The following is a 21,470-nucleotide window of genomic DNA, read 5'->3' as shown; positions in this document are numbered from 1 at the left end:
TTCATTTCTCTGGCAAAAGCTCTGGTGGACATTCTTGCAGTCAGCATGGTAGTTGCACGCTCCCTCAATTGTTTTGTGACAAAACGGCACATTTTAGAGTGGCCTTTTATTGTCCCCAGCACAAGGTGCATCTGTGTAAGGATCATGCTGTTTAATCAGCTTCTTGTTCTGCCACACCTGTCAGGTGGATTGATTAAACACATTTGTGCACATAATAAGGAGTGTTGATGTAAACTTAATGAGTGTTGATAGAATGTGAATGGTATTATGTTTAGTGGGTTTTTTCTATAGCTCTAATAATGCAATATTTATTCATTTGAAGAAGCTGAGGTTTCAATACAAGGTGTAATGATTGAGTCTTGAGATGGAAAAATAAAATTAGCTGCAGTTGAATTCAAGCGGGCTGTAAGGGACCAAGTGGGTAAAATTTGGTAGAGAGGTATGACTAAGTTGAATACAGAGATAATTTCTTCTTATTATTACTGAATTCTGTAGTTTAGGTAACACCAGTGATTTAAGCAAGCAGTTAATGTATTCTAAAACAATAATCTGTTTCCATTACATGGAACATGGTCAAGTAATTGAAGTGGATTGCAGTTAGTTTTTACTATTACGCTGATGAGACAGCACCAACTATTTGATGGTCCTAGATTTGTTACAACATGTTTTAAATTGACTAAATTAATTGTTAAGGGAATTTTTATCAATGATGACTAATTATGTATACATTACAATCAGGACTGACTAATCAGAATACTATTATGTTACTGTATATGTACTAATCAGAATACTATTATGTTGCTGTATATGTATGAGTTTTAATTATTGATCCCAGTACTGAATATAATGTGTGTGAATGAATCAAGGATTAGAACAATGACGGTCTGTTCCTGGGTAGGAATGAATGAACGATATCTTCAGACTGGCTAGAATGCTTATCTACACGAGAAGACCTTGGCTCGTAAATTGTATTAAATTGGTAGTGAGACGGATGTGGGAAGGCTTGAGATACAGCCTTTGTACTGGAACGGAGATGGCACGGGTTGGTGCTGAAACTAATGACGTCATTTTCAGTTTATAACCTGTGGTAAACTGTATCGTATTCAGTACTCTCGTGAATAAACTCTGAGTGTTTAATTTTAATTGGGTATTAAAACATAGAGCAATTTAATTCCTGTAACATTAATGCATCAGGTTAAAATGATAAGATTACCAGAAAGGGGCTCTGGGATTGTTTACTTTAGAAGGTGTCTTTTTCCCTAACTGGAAAACTGTAATATCTGACATGTTTTGTGTAGGATTCTTTTTTCCAGGACTGATGGAAGTCCAATTGTCACGGCCGTTGAATGAAGAGGACCAAAGCGCAGCGTGGTGAGCGTACATATTCCTTTCGGATGACGCCGACAAAAACAATAAACCATACAAAACGACCGTGAAACTTAAGGGCTATAGCGCCACAAACAAAGACAACTTCCCACAAAGAAAGGAGGGAAAAGGGCTACCTAAGTATGGTTCCCAATCAGAGACAATGATAGACAGCTGTACCTGATTGAGTACCATACCCGGCCAAAACATAGAAATGCAAAATCATAGAAAAACAAAACATAGAATGCCCACCCCAAATCACACCATGACCAAACCAAATAGAGGCATTAAAAGGCTCTCTAAGGTCAGGGCGTGACACCACTACAGTATGTTAAGGGAAACTGAATGATTTTTTAAAAATGAGTAAATGATTTGAGTAAGTGTATTATGTTAAAAATTCTATGAGTGAAGCAATGAATGTACAGTTGTGGCCAAAAGTGTGACACAAATATACATTTTCACAAAGTCTGCTGCCTCAGTTTGTATGGTGGCAATATGCATATACTCCAGAATGTTATGAAGAGTGATCAGATGAATTGCAATTAATTGCAAAGTCCCTTTTTGCCATGCAAATGAACTGAATCCCAAAAACATTTCCACTGCATTTCAGCCCTGACAACAAAGGACCGGCTGACATCATGTCAGTGATTCTCTCGTTAACACAGGTGTGAGTGTTGACGAGGACAAGCATGGAGATCACTCTGTCATGCTGATTGAGTTTGAATAACAACCTGAAAGCTTCAAAAGAGGGTGGTGCTTGGAATCATTGTTCTTCCTCTGTCAAACATGGTTACCTGCAAGGAAACATGTGCCGTCATCATTGCTTTGCACAAAAAGTTCTTCTCAGGCAAGGATATTGCTGCCAGTGAGATTGCACCTAAATCAACCATTTATCGGATAATCAAGAACTTCACGGAGAGCGGGTCAATTGTTGTGAAGAAGGCTTCTGGGCGCCCTAGAAAGTCCAGCAAGCGCCAGGACCGTCTCCTAAAGTTGATTCAGCTGCGGGATCGGGGCACCACCAGTACAGAGCTTGCTCAGGAATGGCAGCAGGCAGATGTGAGTGCATCTGCACACAAAGTGAGGCGAAGACTTTTGGAGGATAGCCTGGTGTCAAGAAGGGCATCAAAAAAGCCACTTCTCTCTAGGAAAAACATCAGGGAGAGACTGATTTTCTGCAAAAAAGTACAGGGATTGGACTGCTGAAGACTGGGGTAAAGTCATTTTCACTGATGAATCCCCTTTCCGATTGCTTGGGGCATCCGGAAAAAAGCTTGTCCGGAGAAGACAAGGTGAGCGCTACCATCAGTCCTGTGTCATGCCAACAGTAAAGCATCCTGAGACCATTCATGTGTGGGGTTGCTTCTCAGCCAAGGGAGTGGGCTCACTCACATTTTTGCTTAAGAACACAGCCATGAATAAAGAATGGTACCAACATTGTCAGAGAGCAACTTCTCCCAACCATCCAGGAACAGTTTGGTGACGAACAATGCCTTTTCCAGCATGATGGAGCACCTTGCCATAAGGCAAAAGTGATAACTAAGTATCTCGGGGAACAAAGCATTTATATTTTAGGTCCATGGCCAGGAAACTCACCAGACCTTAATCCTATTGAGAACGTGTGGTCAATCCTCAAGTGGATGGTAGACAAAACAAAAACCCACAAATTCTGACAAACTCCAAGCATTGATTATGCAAGAATGGGCTGCCATCAGTCAGGATGTGGCCCAGAAGTTAATTGACAGCATGCCAGGGTGGATTGCAGAGGTCTTGACAAAGAAGTGTCAACACTGCAAATATTGACTCTTTGCATCAACTTCATGTAATTGTCAATAAAAGCCTTTGACACTTATGAAATTCATGTAATTATAATTCAGTATTCCATAGTAACATCTGACAAAATATCTAAAGATTCTGAAGCAGCAAACTGCGGAAATTAATATTTGTGTCATCCTCAACTTTTGGCCACAAATTTATTATGGATTGATTATTATGCTGATTGTGACATGTGTAAAGAAGTTGTGTACTATAGATGTTGACATCGTTTTCACCATGCCCTGGTGAATGGAGAGGGTGAACTCTGATCCTGAGAGTGAATCTGATCCTAATCCATTACTGAAATTACATTTAATGATAATCAGGAACTATAGTAGGTTTATGCTAATGGAACATAGTGTTACCTTGTAAATAGTGGGATCGTGATGCTTGTCCTGGGTCATGTTCATTAACCACCAAAAGGAAGACATTTTACTGAAACCGGGAATCACTACCTGGATTTGTCCAATGAAATATGCTAATTTCCGTTTCTACAGATGGTGCTATACAGATGAAAATGGCTATTTCCATCATGCTGACCCTTACCATTGTGCATGGTGCCAGTGTGACGACTGTCCTATTTGCAGTAATGAAACTTGTGATAAAAAAATATTTGTTTAATTTTCTGTTCCAGATTGACTGTTTTGATCAGGTCAAACTCAGCAATTTATATGCACTTTGTTTGTTTAAATGTATGTTTAACAATAATTATGTAATTCTTGTACCCTTACATTTTTCTAGAAGAAACTGAGTTTCTTGAGAGGAGGTATGTGAGAGAAATTATGTATTTACTAGATTTGTTTTATATTAATAGTTTAATTATACACTTAACAAATAGTAAAAGACATTTCTGTTCTACTAATGCAGTGTTTTTATGGTCTCCACTCTAGCTCCCTGCAGCTAGTCTGGGTGTATGGTCACTAGAGATAGCTTGAGCTGACAACTGATTTCAGCCTGCATTCCATAGACAAGATGTGGTGGGTATAACCAAGATAGAGAGCCTGGAGGAGTGGAACCAAACCCTTATTGTGTCTAATCATCCTTGCATCTGGAGGACTAAGCCAGGTTGGGGGATAACCACAGGAGAACCCAAGGTGGCTTATGATTTGTAGTGTCAGATATAAGAACCATGATTCCTCTGCTCACTGGGCTCTCAACGAATCACCTACGGGTGAGTCACTGACCAGCCTCATCACTGCAGAGCACTCGCATTGTTCTCGTGTGTGTGGTGTGACCTGCTCCTGTATTCATGTTTTGAATAAAGTAATATCCTGATTCTCGATTGACCTTGTCTCTTCTCATTGATTAGAATTTCCACGACAGTCTTGGCTCGTACTTGGGAAGACCCATAAGAAAGTAGGCCTAAAGGTGAAATTCACACGTAGGTGGTACTTCAGGTGTACTCCACACAGAGCTAAATGTGATTGGGGTCCTGTAAGCAAAACAACATTTGAGAACCAGTGTTCTAACGTACGCTTTGGCTGCTGTGAACTTGAACTCCAAGTCCTTGGTGAAAGAGAAGCGGACCTCAGCAGGGAGATCAGAAGCGCTGTCAACTTTCATTATTTGGGGTAGACCCTCGGCATATATACTCCAGCTGAATAGACATGGTAAATCAAGATGGGATACACAACCTGTCATTCACTATTACACAACACACTATCATACCAGACCTGGGTTGATTATTTTTTTAAGTGCAAACCCCTCCCACCTGCTACTCCAGGCAGACTAAACTAAATGCTCTAAGTATTTAAAAGATTTACAATGGTATTTGAATCCGGCCTAAACCATTCAAGAGAGGGGGCTTATATAAAAATGATGTCGTTAAGCAGACACACTTATCCAGAGAAATTAGGGTTAAGTGCCTTGCTCAAGTGCATATCAACAGATTTTTCAACTAGTCAGCTAAGGGATCCGCTAGTCCACCTGGCATTTTTATTACAATCGCACATCAATTTATCTGTGTGTAAGAGTTATGTTTTTATTTAGATGTTGTTTGAAGTTGTTACTGTATTTCTACAAATGAATAATGTTTCCACAAAGCTCACAGGTACACCTCACAGCGACTCGGCAGCTCCTTCTTTCTCTCCTCTTTGGCCTCTGGGCAGGTCTCATTGATATCAGCTTACCTTATATACAAAAGACCAGAATTGTTGATCATTTTCTCCAGTAAACACTTTCACTGTGTACTTCACCATGATGATTCTACAAGACAAATAATTCTACACACAGCAAGACAACATATTAGACACACATATTAGACACGTTACAATTTGAGCCAACTCAAGATGATCAACTGCAACTAAATGTTTGCCATAATAAATGGGTCGTTCCACAAAAAGTCCCTTTGATATCTTAAGTAGAAATTGTGCACCAATATTGCATTTTTAAAGCCTGTTATATTTAATGAAGTGCCCTTTAATTATAGACCCCAATTTGAAACGAGTAAAGACTTTCTAAAGGGCCAAAGTTCTGCATTTTGACATTTCCCTCTGCGTATATTTACCCTCTGACTTCTAGGAAGATCTTAACCCACTTAAACCAACAAAGTTCTGCATTTTGACATTTCCCTCTGCGTATATTTACCCTCTGACTTCTAGGAAGATCTTAACCCACTTAAACCAACAAAGTTCTGCATTTTGACATTTCCCTCTGTGTATATTTACCCTCTGACTTCTAGGAAGACCTTAACCCACTTAAGCCAACAAAGTTCTGCATTTTGACATTTCCCTCTGCGTATATTTACCCTCTGACTTCTAGGAAGATCTTAACCCACTTAAACCAACAAAGTTCTGCATTTTGACATTTCCCTCTGCATATATTTACCCTCTGACTTCTAGGAAGATCTTAACCCACTTAAACCAACAAAGTTCTGCATTTTGACATTTCCCTCTGTGTATATTTACCCTCTGACTTCTAGGAAGATCTTAACCCACTTAAACCAACAAAGTTCTGCATTTTGACATTTCCCTCTGTGTATATTTACCCTCTGACTTCTAGGAAGATCTTAACCCACTTAAACCAACAAAGTTCTGCATTTTGACATTTCCCTCTGTGTATATTTACCCTCTGACTTCTAGGAAGATCTTAACCCACTTAAACCAACAAAGTTCTGCATTTTGACATTTCCCTCTGCGTATATTTACCCTCTGACTTCTAGGAAGACCTTAACCCACTTAAACCAACAAAGTTCTGCATTTTGACATTTCCCTCTGCGTATATTTACCCTCTGACTTCTAGGAAGATCTTAACCCACTTAAACCAACAAAGTTCTGCATTTTGACATTTCCCTCTGCGTATATTTAAATGTGTTGATTAAGTTGAACATCAACTCTTTAGACAGTTAAAATTAGGTGCATTATTATTCATTTCATTTGTTGGAACAGCCCAACTATTGGTAGTCTTTTACAAGATGAAAATGTTGCTTCATGTATCTACCATACAACATGTTTAAAATGTCAACAGAAATTACAATGTAATTATTGTACATCCAAGGTTGAACTGAAAAAGGACTGTCCAGCAGCCTCCTGTGTCCTGTTCATAAGGAACTATCACAATAAAATCCACACAGAGTGCAGCAGAATTCAATTGACCAAGTATCAAGCTTTCCTTACCTTGGTGCGTAGTATCAGATCAAGTGCGCTATGGATAAACATCCCTGGCTTCTAAACCCTATAGAAGTTTAGGAGGTTCATAATCAGGTCAGAGACAGGCAGGTACAGGACGGCAGACAGGCACTTTTTCAAGCTCACATAGCTGAAACACTTTCACTCGAAGATGATTTCATGAAATTAAACCCCAAATCTCATCACACTATGGTAACTAGAGACTGGTATTTTCTACAAGAAATCTGCCTCCAGAAATAAAGCTTCTCCCAAGTGGGTGTGACACCTAATCCCATTGCCTGCTGCACTGCTGCTTGGATTCCACCTGGCGATATGCTTACCATCTGCCCTGGTTGTCTCCCCCTGTCTGGTACAGGTACCCCCCCCCCCCCCCCTTCCTATCTCCCGAGCTTTCGCTCGCCTCCAGCACACAGGCACTGTAGGGGCGAGTGACTGAATGTACAATGGCTAGCCCCAAATCGTTATATATTAGAAACAATTCTTGTGCATTTTACTATTTTCCTGCATGCTTTGTTGACTACGAACTTTCTTTACCCAACCGTGGGACAGACTGTTTGTTCCCACACTCGGGACTCTGACTCTATTGGTTACAAGGTCTTTTGGCCTCCCATCCTATTCTAACCACCTCCCGCCGGCTTTGTATTCATGTTACCTAATGAAATTGCTGTACAATATGATCTTGTTGCCGTCTGATGCACATTCAGATGTCATAAATCAGTAATGCAGAGCTCTCTCTGGCCTATGAGCTCTCCCTGTCCTCTGCCGTGGCTTGATTGTATTACTGTTGATGATATCTGGAAATGTGCATGTACACCCTGGCCCATCTACTGTTGCTAGCCCCAATTCTGACTTCTGCTCTCATATCTGCTTCATTGATTTCTGCTCTCGTAAAAGCCTGGGTTTTCTGCACATTAACACTAGAAGCTTATTACCTAAAATGGATCAATTGAAAGTGTGGGTTCACAGCTCCAATCCAGATGTGTTGGTCATTACTGAGACGTGGTTAAGGAAGAGTATTTTGAATACGGATGTTAACATTTCTGGTTATAACCTTTTTCGGCAAGACAGACCTTCCAAAGTTGGGGGAGTGGCAATCTTTACCAAGGATCACCTTCAGTGCTCTGTTGTCTCTACCAAGTCTGTCCCCAAACAATTTGATTTGATGGTTTTAAGCATTAAACTTTCAAAAAGCTCTTTGTTGACTGTTGCTGGGTGCTATCGTCCTCCATCAGCAGCCGGCATGTACCCTACCTGCCCTAAGCTCCCTCCTGGCCCCTTACGCTAGGTCTGAATGTGTCCTGCTAGGTGACCTAAACTGGGACATGCTTAAACCACCTGACCTAAAGTCCTAAAGCAATGGGACTCCCTAAATATTTTTCTGATTATTACCAATCCCACAAGGTATGACTCCAAACACCCAAAAAGGCACTCCAGAAAGCATGGCGCTAACGCCAAGCGTCGTCCCAGCTAGGGCCACCCATATGTATGTTATCCTCAAAAGCATAATAATCCTGATAGGTATCAGTCTGGTGTTTCCTGTAATGACCTTAGTAATAACTGTTTTACAGCCTGTGTTCGTAATGGCTGATCAGTGAAATGACCTGTCCTGATTTGTCATGGACGCTTGCTAAAAAACTTTAATGAGCAAGCCTTCCTTCATGAACTGGCCTCTAAAATGGTATAGAATCAGCTTGACCCCCTGTCGAAGACGCTTGATAACAGGTACAGCCCCTAGTTCGACCTTGATCTTACAGAGTTACTCCACCTCAAGAATTGCATTTGGCGAAAGGCTCGGCACACTCATATTCAGGCTAACTGGCTATCATTCAGGCAAATGAGAAATAATAGCATTCAGGCTATCCAGAAAGGCCAAATTTAGTTACTATAAGGAGCAGTTCTCTCTCTGTGGGTCTAACCCCAAGAACTTCTGGAAAACAGTTAAAGACCTGGAGAATAAAACCTCCTCCTCACAGCTGCCCATGTCCCTTAATGTTGATGAAGTGGTTGTTACTGACAAGAAGCACATGGCTGAGCTCTTTAATAACCACTTCATTAAGTCCGGATTCCTATTTGACTCAGCCATGCCTCCTTGCCCATCCAACATTTCCTCATCTCCAACTCCTTCTAATGCAACTATGCTTCTCCCTCTTTTCCCCTGCCCCGCAACAAAGTTTCTCCCTGCAGGTAGTCACTGAGTCCGAAGTGCTAAAGGAGCTCCTGAAACTTGACCCCAAAAATGGTTCAGATGGTTTAGACCCTTTCTTAAAAACTTCTTAATAAGGCTAGGTGGAGGTATCCTGAATTTATGCCTGACTGACGTGCCCAAAGTAAACTGCCTGTTACTCAGGCCTAGAAGCTAGGATATGCATATAATTGGATAGAAAACAAGTTTCTAAAACTGTTCAAATAATGTCTGTGAGTATAACAAAACTGATATGGCAGGCGAAAACCCGAGGAAAATCCATCCGAATCGATACAAGCCTATGGGCTATACAAAAAAATTGCTCCCAAAAGTTCCTATGGCTTCCACTCGATAACAGTCTTTATACAGGGTTTCAGGCTTGTTTCTTGAAAACTAACAAGTAATTGTAATTTTTCCAAGGTGTGCTCATCAGGAAAGGTAGGCTTTTATCCCCAATCTCTGACATCCAGGAGTTTACAGTGATATAATGATGGGGAAAACCATGAGGGAGCACGCATTTTTGGATTTCTGTTTGGAGCTATACTCAGGCCAGACCAACAGGAGAGCACTGCACCTTTACCAGCGTTGGTCCAGCCAGTCCAGAACTCATTACATTGTGTTAGAAAGGAAACCCAATAGAGCTCCCTCCTCAGTGATCGTGGCACCATCTCTGCCCTGGTTATCTCTGTGTAAGTGCTGGTTGTTTGTCCTGGAGAGGCTGACTGAGGGCTATGCAGGGACTGGGCCAGCCAGGTCAGAGCCGACACTTAACCCTAGCTGCCTGGTATTGCTCTGCTCCCTCACCGCTGGCCTTGTTTGGACTGCAGCTCTAGTTTGTTTTCTTAGAGGGAAGCTGCGCCCTCATAACAACGGGCCCTTTGCAAATCAGTCCCACTCTTAAGAAAATACTTGGACAGTGTGAGACCTCCCTATTGTTTCAGACTAAAGAGAATGTTTTATTCAATGCCACTATTGTGTTCTGTTATTAAAATGGCTTGTCAATGCAAATAGAGGCAACCTGGTCTGACAATACAATCTCATTGTATCCAGTGGAGACTGAAAGCCATCTCAGTGAGATTGGAAGAGGGGGCAGAGTGAGTGGCTCCATCTCAGCAGTGTAGCTTCACCAGAACACAGTGAGATTGGAGGAGGGTCCAGAGTGAGTGGCTCCATCTCAGCAGCGTAGCTTCACCAGAACACAGTGAGATTGGAGGAGGGGGGCAGAGTGAGTGGCTCCATCTCAGCAGCGTAGCTTCAACAGAACCCAGTGAGATTGGAGGAGGGGGGCAGAGTGAGTGGCTCCTACAGATGGAGATCCAGGATCTGAGAATGTCTGGGCCCTTTTCCAGAGATTCCATAATAGGAATATACCATGGCTGGCCTGTTAAATTTGTGCACACAACGGGGAATGATGAGAGAGAGAGAGATGGGGAAGAGGAGATTGTTTAGACTGAGTTGAACACACATGGCTTCACCTTTCTTGTGCAACTGTCAAATAGAGACTACCAGAAGTCTCAGGTCATGCGGTCTACGACTGTCAAAGAACTGCCTCGATAGTGGGACGCTTTTTTCATTCAGAGGCGCATGACAAGATTTGTTTTTGTTTTCTGTTGGAAATGGGAAAGTATGACATGCAGGTCAGGAAGGTCAGCATTGGGGTTAAGAGGTCATAACTTTTTTGGTACCTGAGCAGTCAGTCCTGTGTTTACTGAGGACATGCCCAGACCTATTTACTTAATAATGAGAAGACTTGAGAGGAATGCAGCTTATCATGCCAGTGGCACACAGCAGGATTTCACCACACTGGTGAGGGAACTCAGTTTTGGACTTTTCAGCTACTGACAGTTAGCGCCTACAGTAATCATTACACGGAGGAGTAGTTTGTTAATTCTCTTTATCCTATGCATCCTTCATGGTATGGAGGGCAGACAAGGTGCTTGTATACTTCAGGGGAGATATTCTGACACCTTCCAACAGTGTGCAACATATGAGAGGATGTTTACAAGGAAAAACAGAGGAGGAAATGTGTTTCACTTCCACCATCTTATATGCGCTGCTTGTGGAAAACAAAAACCCATTTGACAATCCTCCTGAGAGATCTTGAGATTGCACGATACACTGCAAATTGTATTTGTTCAGCTTTCTGTAGACCAGAAACCCCAAAATATTTAATCCCCTAAAACCTTAAATTCAAACCACGTGCAGTTGTCTTGGTTAATGCTCTCCATTGGACCATTCTGGAGGAGAGTGTTTTCGCCCGATCGACCACTTCCTAGTCTCTTTGAATGAATGGCTCAGATTCTCATTTAGAGGCTTTCAGTGGCGGTGAATGACAGAGCCTTTGGTTGGTCTGGAGAGGCAGGTCCATTGATGCCCATAGTGATTTATGAATGATGAAGTGCAGGGCCAGCCACTATCAGCGGCACAAAACACTGTTCTTAATAGAAAAGCATTTCAAATCAAACTTTGTCACATGCGCCGAATACAACAAGTGTAGACTTTACTGTGAAAGTATTACTTATAAGCCCTTAACCAACAGTGCAGTTCAAGAAGAGTTAAGAAAATATTTACCAAGTAGACTAACATAAAAAGTAATAATAAAAAGTAACACAATAAGAATAACCGTAACGAGGCTTCATACAGGGAGGCACCGGTACCGAGTCAGTGTGGAGGCTATCTACAGGGAGCTCCAGTACCGAGTCAGTGTGCGGGGGTCCAGGCTAGTTGAGGTAATACGTAGGTGGGGGCAAAGTGACGTGTCATAGATAACAAACAAACAACAAGTAGAAGCAGTGTACAAAAGGGAGGGGGGGGGGTCAATGTATATTGTCCAGGTGGCTATTTTATTAATTATCCAGCAGTCTTGTGGTTTGGGGGTTGAAGCTGTTGAGGAGCCTTTTGGACCTAGACTTGGCGCTCTGGTACCGCTTGCCGTGTGATAGCAGAGAGAACTGGAGTATAGACTCAGACAGGGAGAGGTTGACTGGAGTCTGACAATTTTATGGGCTTTCCTCTGACACCGCCTAGCATATAGGTCCTGGATGGCAGGAAGCTTGGCCCCAGTGATGTACTGGGCCATTTGCACTACCCTCTGTAGTACCTTGCAGTCAGATGCTGAGCAGTTGCCATACCAGGCGGTGATGCAACCGGTCAGAATGCTCTCGATGGTGCAGCTGTAGAACCTTTTGAGGATCTGAGGACCCATGCCAAATCTTTTCAGTCTCCTGAGGGGGAATAGGGTTTGTCGTGCCCTCTTCATGGCTGTCTTGGTGTGCTTGGACCATGTTAGTTTGTTGGTGATGTGGACACCAAGGAACTTGAAGCTCTCAACCTGCTCCACTACAGCCCCGTTGATGAGAATTGGAGCATGCTCAGTTATCCTTTTCCTGTAGTCCAAAATCATCTCCTTTGCCTTGATCACGTTGAGGGAGTGGTGGTTGTCCTTGCACCACACCTTTCGGCTGTCTCATTATTGTCGGTGATCAGGCCTACCACTGTTGTGTCATCAGCAAACTTAATGATGGTGTTGGAGTCATGCCTGGCTGTGCAGTCATGAGAGAACAAGGAGTACAGGAGGGGACTGAGCACGCACCCCTGAGGGGCCCCCGTGTTGCGGATCAGTGTAGCGGATGTGTTGTTACTTACCCTCACCACTTGGGGGCTGCCCGTCAGGAAGTCCAGGATCCAGTTGCAGAGGGAGTAGTTTAGTCCCAGGGTCCTAAGCTTAGTGATGAGCTTTGAGGGCACTACGGTGTTAAACCTTGAGCTGTAGTCACTGAACAGCATTCTCACATAGGTGTTCCTTTTGTCCAGGTGGGAAAGGGCAGTGTGGAGTGCAATAGAGATTGCATCATCTGTGGATCTGTTGGTGCAGTATGCAACTTGGAGTGGGTCTAGGGTTTCTGGGATAATGGTGTTGATGTGATTCATGACCAGCCTTTCAAAGCATTTCATGGCTACAGATGAGTGCTACGGGTCGGTAATCATTTAGGCAGGTTACCTAAATGTTCTTGGGCACAGGGACTATGGTGGTCTGTTTGAAACATGTTGGTATTATAGACTCAGACAGGGAGAGGTTGAAAATGTCAGTGAAGACACTTGCCAGTTGGTCATTGCATGCTCGGAGTATACATCCTGGTAATCCGTCTGCCCAGCGGCCTTGTGAATGTTGACCTGTTAAAAGGTCTTACTCACATTGGCTGCGGAGAGCTGATGGAACAGCTGATGCTCTCATGCATGTTTCGGTGTTACTTGCCTCGAAGCGAGCATAGAAGTTATTTTGCTCGTCTGGTAGGCTCGTGTCACTGGCAAGCTCTAAGCTGTGCTTCCCTTTGCAGTCTCTAATAGTTTGCAAGCCCTGCCACATCCGATGAGCGTGGTGTAGTACGATTTGATCTTAGTCCTAGATTAACTCTTTGCCTGTTTAATGGTTTGTCACAGGGCATAGAAAGGTTTCTTAAAAACTTCCGGGTTCCGCGCATTGAAAGCGGCAGCTCTAACCTTTAGATCAGTGTGAATGTTGCCTGTAATCTATGGCTTCTGGTTGGGGTATGTACATACAGTCACTGTGGGGACGACATCCTCGATGCACGTATTGATAAAAACAGTGACTGACGTGGTGTACTCCTTAATGCTATCGGAAGAATCCCGGAACATATTTCAGTCTGTGCTAGCAAAACATTCCTGTAGTTTAGCATCTGCCTCATCTGACCACTTTTTTATAGACAGAGTCACTGGTGCTTCCTGCTTTAATTTTTGCTTGTAAGCAGGAATCAGGAGGATAGAGTTATGGTCAGATTTGTCAAATGGGGGATGAGGGAGAGCTATGTGCACCTCTGTGTGTGGAGTAAAGGTGGTTTAGAATTTTTTCCCTCTGGTTGCACATTTAACATGCTGATAGAAATTAGGTAAAACTGATTGAAGTTTCCCTACATTAAAGTCCCCGGCCACTGGGGGCGCAGCTTCTGGATGAGCGTTTTTCGAGTGCAGTTTTAGTGCCAGCCTCGGTCTGTGGTGGTATGTAGACAGCTACAAAAAAAAAACAGATGAAAACTCTCTTGGTAGATAGTGTGGTCTACAGCTTATCATGAGATACTCTACCTCAGATAAGCAAAACATTGAGACATCCTTAAATATTGTGCACCAGCTATTATTTACAAATATGCATAGGCCCCCGGCTCGTGTCTTACCAGAGGCTGCTGTTCTGTCCTGCCGATAGAGGTTATAACCCGCCATCTGTATATTCTTAATGTCGTCGTTCAGCCACTACTTGGTGAAACATAATATATTACAGTTTTTAATGTCCCATTGGTAGGATATACGTGCTTTCAGTTCGTCCAATTTATTTTCCAGAGATTGAACGTTAGCTAGCAGAACGGAAGGCAAAGGCAATTTAGCCACTCGTCGCCTGATCCTCACAAGGCATCCTGATCTCTTTCCGAGATCTTTCTGATCTCTTTCCATTTCCTTTTCCAGCGAATCACAGGGATCTGAGCCTGGTCGGGGGCCTGTAGTATATGCCTCGTGTCCGACTCATTGAAGAATAACTGCTTGTCCAATTTGAGGTGAGAAATCCCAGTTCTGATGTCCATAAGCTCTTTTTGGTCATAAGAGACGGTAGCAGCAACATTATGTACAAAATAAGTTCCGAACAACACGAATAAACAAACATAATAGCATGGTTGGTTAAGAGCCGACAAGACTCTCATGGTTGTTGCTGAGTATCATTAGCAACAATGGTTAGTGCAGGTAACAGACAAGGGTATAGCCTATTGTTGTACACTGTTCTCCCTATTATCATTCTATGTACAAACATTTTCCAACATTACCATGGGTTGAAGAACTGATTGTGGCAATTTTCTGAATGAATCAAATCAGCATTTTCTTTCTTTCGTAAAGGCTCTCCAAACCTGTTTTTTTTTATGATTCATAAATATTTTCCTAACCCTAAATAAAAGAAGGAAGTTCTAGTCTCTCCCTCTCAGAAATTATAATTAATGTAAACCTATGCCTTTGTGTTGTATAATGGAATTCCTTTTACAATGTTATTTTTGCTAGTCAACTATAACTCATAGCCTAATACTTTTTGCACATTGCTAATTACCTTATGACATGTATTAGTTAGACTTAGTTCATTTACAAAAAACATGGGTCTGATTATGGGTCCTGGTGAGGAATATATTGTTACAACCCTAAAAACAAACTATTACTTCCTTGATAAGATGTTGAGGGACATGCTGCCTTCACAAACATGACTGTGCAGGAATACATTTCTTATCTTAATCAAATATCAAGCAACTGTTTTTTTTAGCTGGCTTTCACCTCATGCATCTCTTTCTGGAACATCTGTATATAAAGTGCATTCGGAAAGTATTCAAACCCCTTGACTTTTTCCACATTCTGTTACGTTACAGCCTTATTCAAAAATGTATTTTTTAAACCATCCGCATGAATCTAGACACAATTCCCCATAGTGACGACGCAAAAACATGTTTTTAGAATTATCTGCAAAAGTGTGTATATATATATATATAAATCAGGTGCATCCTGTTTCCATTGATAATCCTTGAGATTTCTACAACTTGATTTGAGTCCACCTGTGGTAAATTCAATTGATTGAACATGATTTGGAAAGGCACACACCTGTCTATATAAAGGTCCCACAGTTGACAGTGCATGTCAGAGCAAAAACCAAGCCATGAGGTCGAAGGAATTGTCCGTAGAGCTCCGAGACAGGATTGTGTCAAGGCACAGATCTTGGGAAGGGTACCAAAAAATATCTGTCGCATAGAAGGTCCCCAAGAACACAGTGGCCTCCATCATTCTTAAATGGAAGAAGATTGGAACCACCTCGACTCTTCCTCGAGCAGGCTGCGAAACCAAACTGAGCAATCGGGGGAGAAGGGCCTTGGTCAGGGAGGTTTAACCTACAGTGTTAAAAATATAAATACATGTAATTCCCTAACACTTAGTAAGTGTAACAGCATCAGCACTAACAAAGTGGTCATTTATGTCAGATTTTGAAACACCCATGGTGTTGGGGACCCAACACTTTTGCTGTGTACTGGGCCGAACTGAGCCAAGCTGTACTGAGATGGCCTGGTTACATTGTTGGAACCAGTTTGGTTCGGGTCAGGATGATAAAGGTGACTTAAAACAAGCAGAAATGAGAGTATAACTTCATCATTTTATACATTTATTTTTAATTAATACATGAGGTAGACAGGGCTTCAACCAAAATGAGATGTGGCAAATATCACAAGAAGACTGGAGATAGAAAATGATTAGCTTTTAATTGTAATTGAGAGTCACACCTATTGTTCTCTCATATTATTCTGACACTTGTTTATTGTTCATCAACATTTCAGTGTCACATCATTTAGCAGGAGAGCTCATTTTCACCAGGAGTCCCTGTAGTCCGTAGTTATATGGCACCAGAAATTAATCTGTAAAAAATACCCTGTATTTCTTAACATCCATTAACACGTACAAAGGTAATAATAACATCAACAAGTGTTCTTAGTCTGTGAGAGGGACACCATGTGGCGGTGTGTGTTGGTTTAACAGTTAAAACTTCTGATACAGCAATAACATTCTGACTGAACCCACAGTGCGATTTCCCTTTATCTGATTGAATTAAGACATTCATTTATTGAAGCCCCAAAAATGATCATGCTCAATAAAACATTTTTATAGATTGAAGCATGTTTACTAGCGCATGCCTCCAGAATCATTGGGTCATGTTCATCAGGGCACTCAATGGAAAACATTTGAAAAAGCTGCACAAAGGACAACAAAAATAAACCTTACTGGAAAATTCCAGATAGGTCCTCAGTTTTCTTCCAATTAGTGCCTAATGAACTGAACCCTGGTCTAGGCCCTTGGCTTATCTAAATGGCCACGCTGTTCTCCACCACAGCAGGGTCCAGGTAGGTGTATGGCACTGGTAGTCCAGAGTTCCTGGCCTTGACGGTCTCGCTGAAGACCTTCAGCTCCGTCTGGAATTTCTGAATCATCCTGCAGGGTGGTATCTCATTGAAGTGCTCCTCTGGGTACTTGCCAAGGGTCACCTGCATATGGAGAATAATTTGAGTTAGCAAAATATTACTGTATCATCATTAACATTAAAAAGCACACGTTGTCATGATGTTGCTCCTCTTTGGGTACAGCGAGTACCCCTCCCTCTGCACCAGGTCCGAACAACATTTATGTTCTGGAGAAGGTATAAAAGATCGGCATAGAATCCAGCTACGAACTGGTCCTTTTGGTACAATTTTGTGAAACTCATTGGAGACAATACGGCCATATTACCATAAAGCTGTTTATATAATAACCTCAGATATTAGGTTTACATCTAATTGTTGTATAAGATGAATGAGTGAGGATGATACTGTTTGTAAAATTGTGTAATGTGATTTTGGACTGTTTAATGAATGAAACTCCAATTCCCTTTTGAGTTTAACTAAATCAGAGGACCGCCCATGAGCACAGTTAGGACCTGGCATCACGAGACAGCCTTTTTCTGCTCTCCCGAATAAAAGCCCAACCTTGAGAATTTCTCAACAGACCATGTTTCTCTCAATTACGAGAGGACAAAGGTTGCAGACCAGCTTACCTCGATAACGAGAGGGCCAAGGTTTGAGACCAGACTGTTGAATCTTTTAACCATCCCACGTGGTTAAACGCTTAGACTATCGATACCGACAAAATAAGAACAAGTCTTTGATATTAATTACTAGTCTGCGGCTAGGAATTCGGTGTCATTGAACGCGAAGACCGACAACCGCCGAAACATCTAACCATAACCACATGAATGAATGTCACTCTGAACTATCCATTCTAACCTTGACAGAGAGGGCGGACAGACTCTCCAACAGAAACAAATTTTTCAACAGAGACCCCGATGACACACTGAGTGTAAATATATATATTGATTGCAATTGTTCCTGAATGAGTGAGCGTTCATGTGCAAAGGATTAGTATTTCAATTGTTATAATTACCAACTGTGTGTTGTGTTATCTCAGTTGACCCCCACTTTCCTTTTGTACACCAAGCCGCGATGCCGGTTTATCCCACTAGGGAAACTCCGTTATCATATCCTTGTAACTATTTACTGTTTGTTTATGCATTTCTGTGAATTACTTGGTAAGTAAATAAATGCTTTAAAACAATTGAGGTATGGATGACTCATAGTGAAGACTGGGTTTGTGCAGACCAACAATATACGACGTTTGGAATGAGACTAATGTGAGGTAAAGTAAATAGTTAATTAATTAAGAAGACTAATTGATCACATATTAAAATATCTGAAAAGTTGAATTAGGAAAGTTATAACTTTGTAATCTGAATATTTTCCTTGGTGCCCAGACTTCATAGTTAATTACAGTTACATGATTAATCAGTTTACTCGCGTAATAATAATTACAGAGAGTTATTTGATAAATAAGTCTTCAGTCTAATGATGCCATAGATACGACAACGTAAATAGGATATTTTGTAGCTAAATATAGTATTTTGGGCCTAGATGATATTGATAATAGTTCATGAAAGATGGCAGACTCACAAAATCAGTGGATTGCTTGCTAAGGAGCCACATAGTGGACATGCCCTGTGCTGTTGTGCCGACATCTGGGAAGGTCTCCAGCATGGTGCTCTCAGTAGACTGCCCCTTAGTGGTGGGAGGTGGCTGTTTCAGGGAGATGGGGGTGTTGGGCATCCAGCCACCATAGTCATACTGTAACATGAAGAAGAATGACAGATTATTACTGACATCCAATATGGTGCTATTCTAAAATGATGATATGATAGTGGCAAGGAATTACAGAAAAAACCTTGCAACATTTTTACAAATATGTCTCTTCCTAAATGGTAGAGGAGGCAGAAAATGTCAGTAGTGCTTAGATTTAGATTTATAACACACTTGAAAAGAAGTATGGACTACGCTACACCCACCTGTCCAGAGTTGACAGCAGAATGCTGGCCTGAGCAGGTGAAGATCACCACGGTGACGAACTTGACGACCTCTGGCACAGTAGAGAAAGACTGAGGGATTCCTGGACAGGAAGATAAGAACGGAGAGAGGTGTGTGATGAATGGAGTTATGCCAGTGGAGCTGGGTGGACTGTTACTATAGGACAGTCACGTCCATGGAAGTTGTGAGTTATGCCGAGGAAGTTATGGACCAAAAACAAGACATTTCACCATACGTCATTACAACACACCCCTGTATTACCCTGTACATCGTCACCTGTGCATTCTTGGGCCAGAAAGCCATGGTGAAAGATATCCTTGATCCAGTTCTGTACTTCCTGGTCTTCCCGGACCTCTGAGTCACTCTTGTAATAGAAACGAATCACTTCCTCTACAAACCTATACGGAAGGCGACAACGGAAGAACGAAGGAAGAAGATATCATATCTATGTAGAGCTATGCTTTCACTGTAGATTCTACCAGCGGATGATACTGTACTACCACCATGTAGGTCTGCTCTACTGCTCTGTCGTAGCCTACCTGTGGATGATGTCCCACAGCTTGAGTCCATCATCCCTGTAGTAGTTGTTGGGGACTGACTCCAGACCTCGTGCAGTGATGTCTTCCGGCATACAGAGGGAGCTGTAGGTCAATGAGGCCACAGATCTCCTCAGGATCTCATTCATCGCCTCTCCGCCCGAAGCAGCAAACTACAACGTTACTTAAAGTTACTTGATTACATAATTCTGTAACATTATAATGTACTTTAACTAAGCTGCAATATTACACTGGTTCTATGAGAGATAGTGAACCTACCAGCAAGTATGTTGACCAGGAGGGCCAAATGACAATACTTGGGGGTACTGTAGGTTCACTAAAAGAAATAGAACCGCATGTACGCTGACTCTGACACAACTTCCATGGATGTGTGATTCCTAATATGGACACCACACACTTCTATGGAAACAGTCCACTCAGTAGCCTACCTGAGTGAAAACTCCTTCATCAGCTATTAGAAATGACCGGGCCAAGAGGTTGATCTGGAGGGAGTAGCGGGTATGTGGAATCAGAAGCTAAAGCAGTAAACCAGGGTGGAGAAAAGGATGGATGGTCAACAATCTCAAGGGAGAAACTGGCATTAGTAATGACTGTCTGGAGGACCACATTAGAAAGAAATGTATTATACTTTCATGTGTCATTATCCTCTGTCATGGTCCAAACACACCAAGGCAGTCTGGAAGAGGGCACAACAATGCCTATTCCCCACAGGAGACCGAAGAGATTTGCCATGGGTCCTCAGATCATCAAAAAGTTCTACAGCTGCACGATCAACAGCATCCTGACCGGTTGCATCACCGCCTGGTATGGCAAATGTTCGGCATCCGACTGTAAGGCGCTACAGAGGGTAGTGTATATGGGCCAGTGCATCACTGGGGCTAAGCTTCCTGCCATCCAGGACCTCTATACTAGGCAGTGTCAGAGGAAGGCCCCAAAATTTGTCAAAGACTCGAGTCACCCAAGTCATAGACTCCTCTCTCTGCTATTCAGTGCATGTGATCCTTGGAGCACTATACTTTTCAACTGGACATGCTATGCTATATTATGTTATGCAATATTATATTATGCTATGCTATATTATGTTATGTTATGCTATGCTATATTCTGTTATGCTATGATATATTATCTTGTTGTATGCTATATGATGTTATGCTATTCAATGCTATGTTATGCTAAGCTATATTATATTATGTTATGCTATGCTATATTATGTTATGCTATGATATGTTATACTATACTATGTTATGCTAAATTATGCTATGCTATGCTATATTATGTTATGCAATGCTATGTTATGTTCAGTGGAGGCTGCTGAGGGGAGGACGGCTCATAGTAAAGGCTGGAATGGAGTGAATGGCATCAAACACATGGAAGCCATGTGTTTGATAACATTCCACTCCAGCCATTACCACGAACCCGTCCTCCCCAATTAGGGTGCTACCAACCTCCTGGGTTTATGCTATGTTATGCTATGCTGTACTGTGTTATGTACCTTGTAGAGGGGGTGCACCATGGGCACGTTGCGCAGCAGTGCTACAGCGAACACCTCAGCCAGGAGGTGAGTGCGCAGCAGGTGGACGTTGAGCTGGTGCTCTTGAAAGTCAGCGCTCCTCACAAAAATCTTGGCCAGGAGCCAGTCATACTCAGAGTCAGTAGGAAGGAAGATGGGGTTGTCTTTTGCAGGCTTCTGCTGCAGCTGTAGAGAGAGAGAGTGTTAGGTACCTCATAGATGGCTACCATCAACATTATCCCTGTTTAATGGAAAAATACAAATAATAACAATAGCGGATTCCTTTTCGGTGCTGCATAGCACCATTTTTGAAGGTTCTGTAAATAACCATGAACTTAAGGTTATAAGTGGAACGTTTATGGTGCTATAAAGAACCCTTTCCTAAAGTTATATAAATAACTATACAAAATGGTTCTACATAGCACCAAAAAGGGTTCTGCTATC

At 42.1% G+C, this 21,470-nt stretch overlaps 1 protein-coding gene and 1 long non-coding RNA gene across 2 annotated transcripts in view; one reads left to right on the top strand and one right to left on the bottom strand.

Annotated features, from left to right (window-relative positions):
• Nucleotides 1-228: 228 nt before the first annotated feature.
• On the top strand, nucleotides 229-4,460 carry LOC135507077 (uncharacterized). The gene is made up of 2 exons (XR_010450604.1): nucleotides 229-1,371; nucleotides 3,678-4,460. It is a non-coding gene; the product is annotated as an uncharacterized LOC135507077 (long non-coding RNA).
• An 11,702-nt stretch (nucleotides 4,461-16,162) lies between these two features.
• Nucleotides 16,163-21,470, bottom strand: part of LOC135507075 (hydroperoxide isomerase ALOXE3-like) — a 115,475-nt gene continuing 110,167 nt past the window's right edge. The window contains exons 8-14 of the mRNA XM_064926615.1: nucleotides 21,009-21,212; nucleotides 19,945-20,031; nucleotides 19,499-19,668; nucleotides 19,236-19,357; nucleotides 18,941-19,041; nucleotides 18,552-18,722; nucleotides 16,163-17,057 (exon numbers count right to left, since the gene is read on the bottom strand). Coding sequence (XP_064782687.1) covers nucleotides 16,878-17,057; nucleotides 18,552-18,722; nucleotides 18,941-19,041; nucleotides 19,236-19,357; nucleotides 19,499-19,668; nucleotides 19,945-20,031; nucleotides 21,009-21,212 — 1,035 coding nt within the window. The 3' untranslated portion in view covers nucleotides 16,163-16,877. The remainder of the gene's footprint in view (nucleotides 17,058-18,551; nucleotides 18,723-18,940; nucleotides 19,042-19,235; nucleotides 19,358-19,498; nucleotides 19,669-19,944; nucleotides 20,032-21,008; nucleotides 21,213-21,470) is intronic.

Source organism: Oncorhynchus masou, chromosome 20, assembly GCF_036934945.1.
Source record: "Oncorhynchus masou masou isolate Uvic2021 chromosome 20, UVic_Omas_1.1, whole genome shotgun sequence".
Taxonomy (NCBI): domain Eukaryota; kingdom Metazoa; phylum Chordata; class Actinopteri; order Salmoniformes; family Salmonidae; genus Oncorhynchus; species Oncorhynchus masou.
This window is presented reverse-complemented; position numbering and strand designations above follow the sequence as displayed.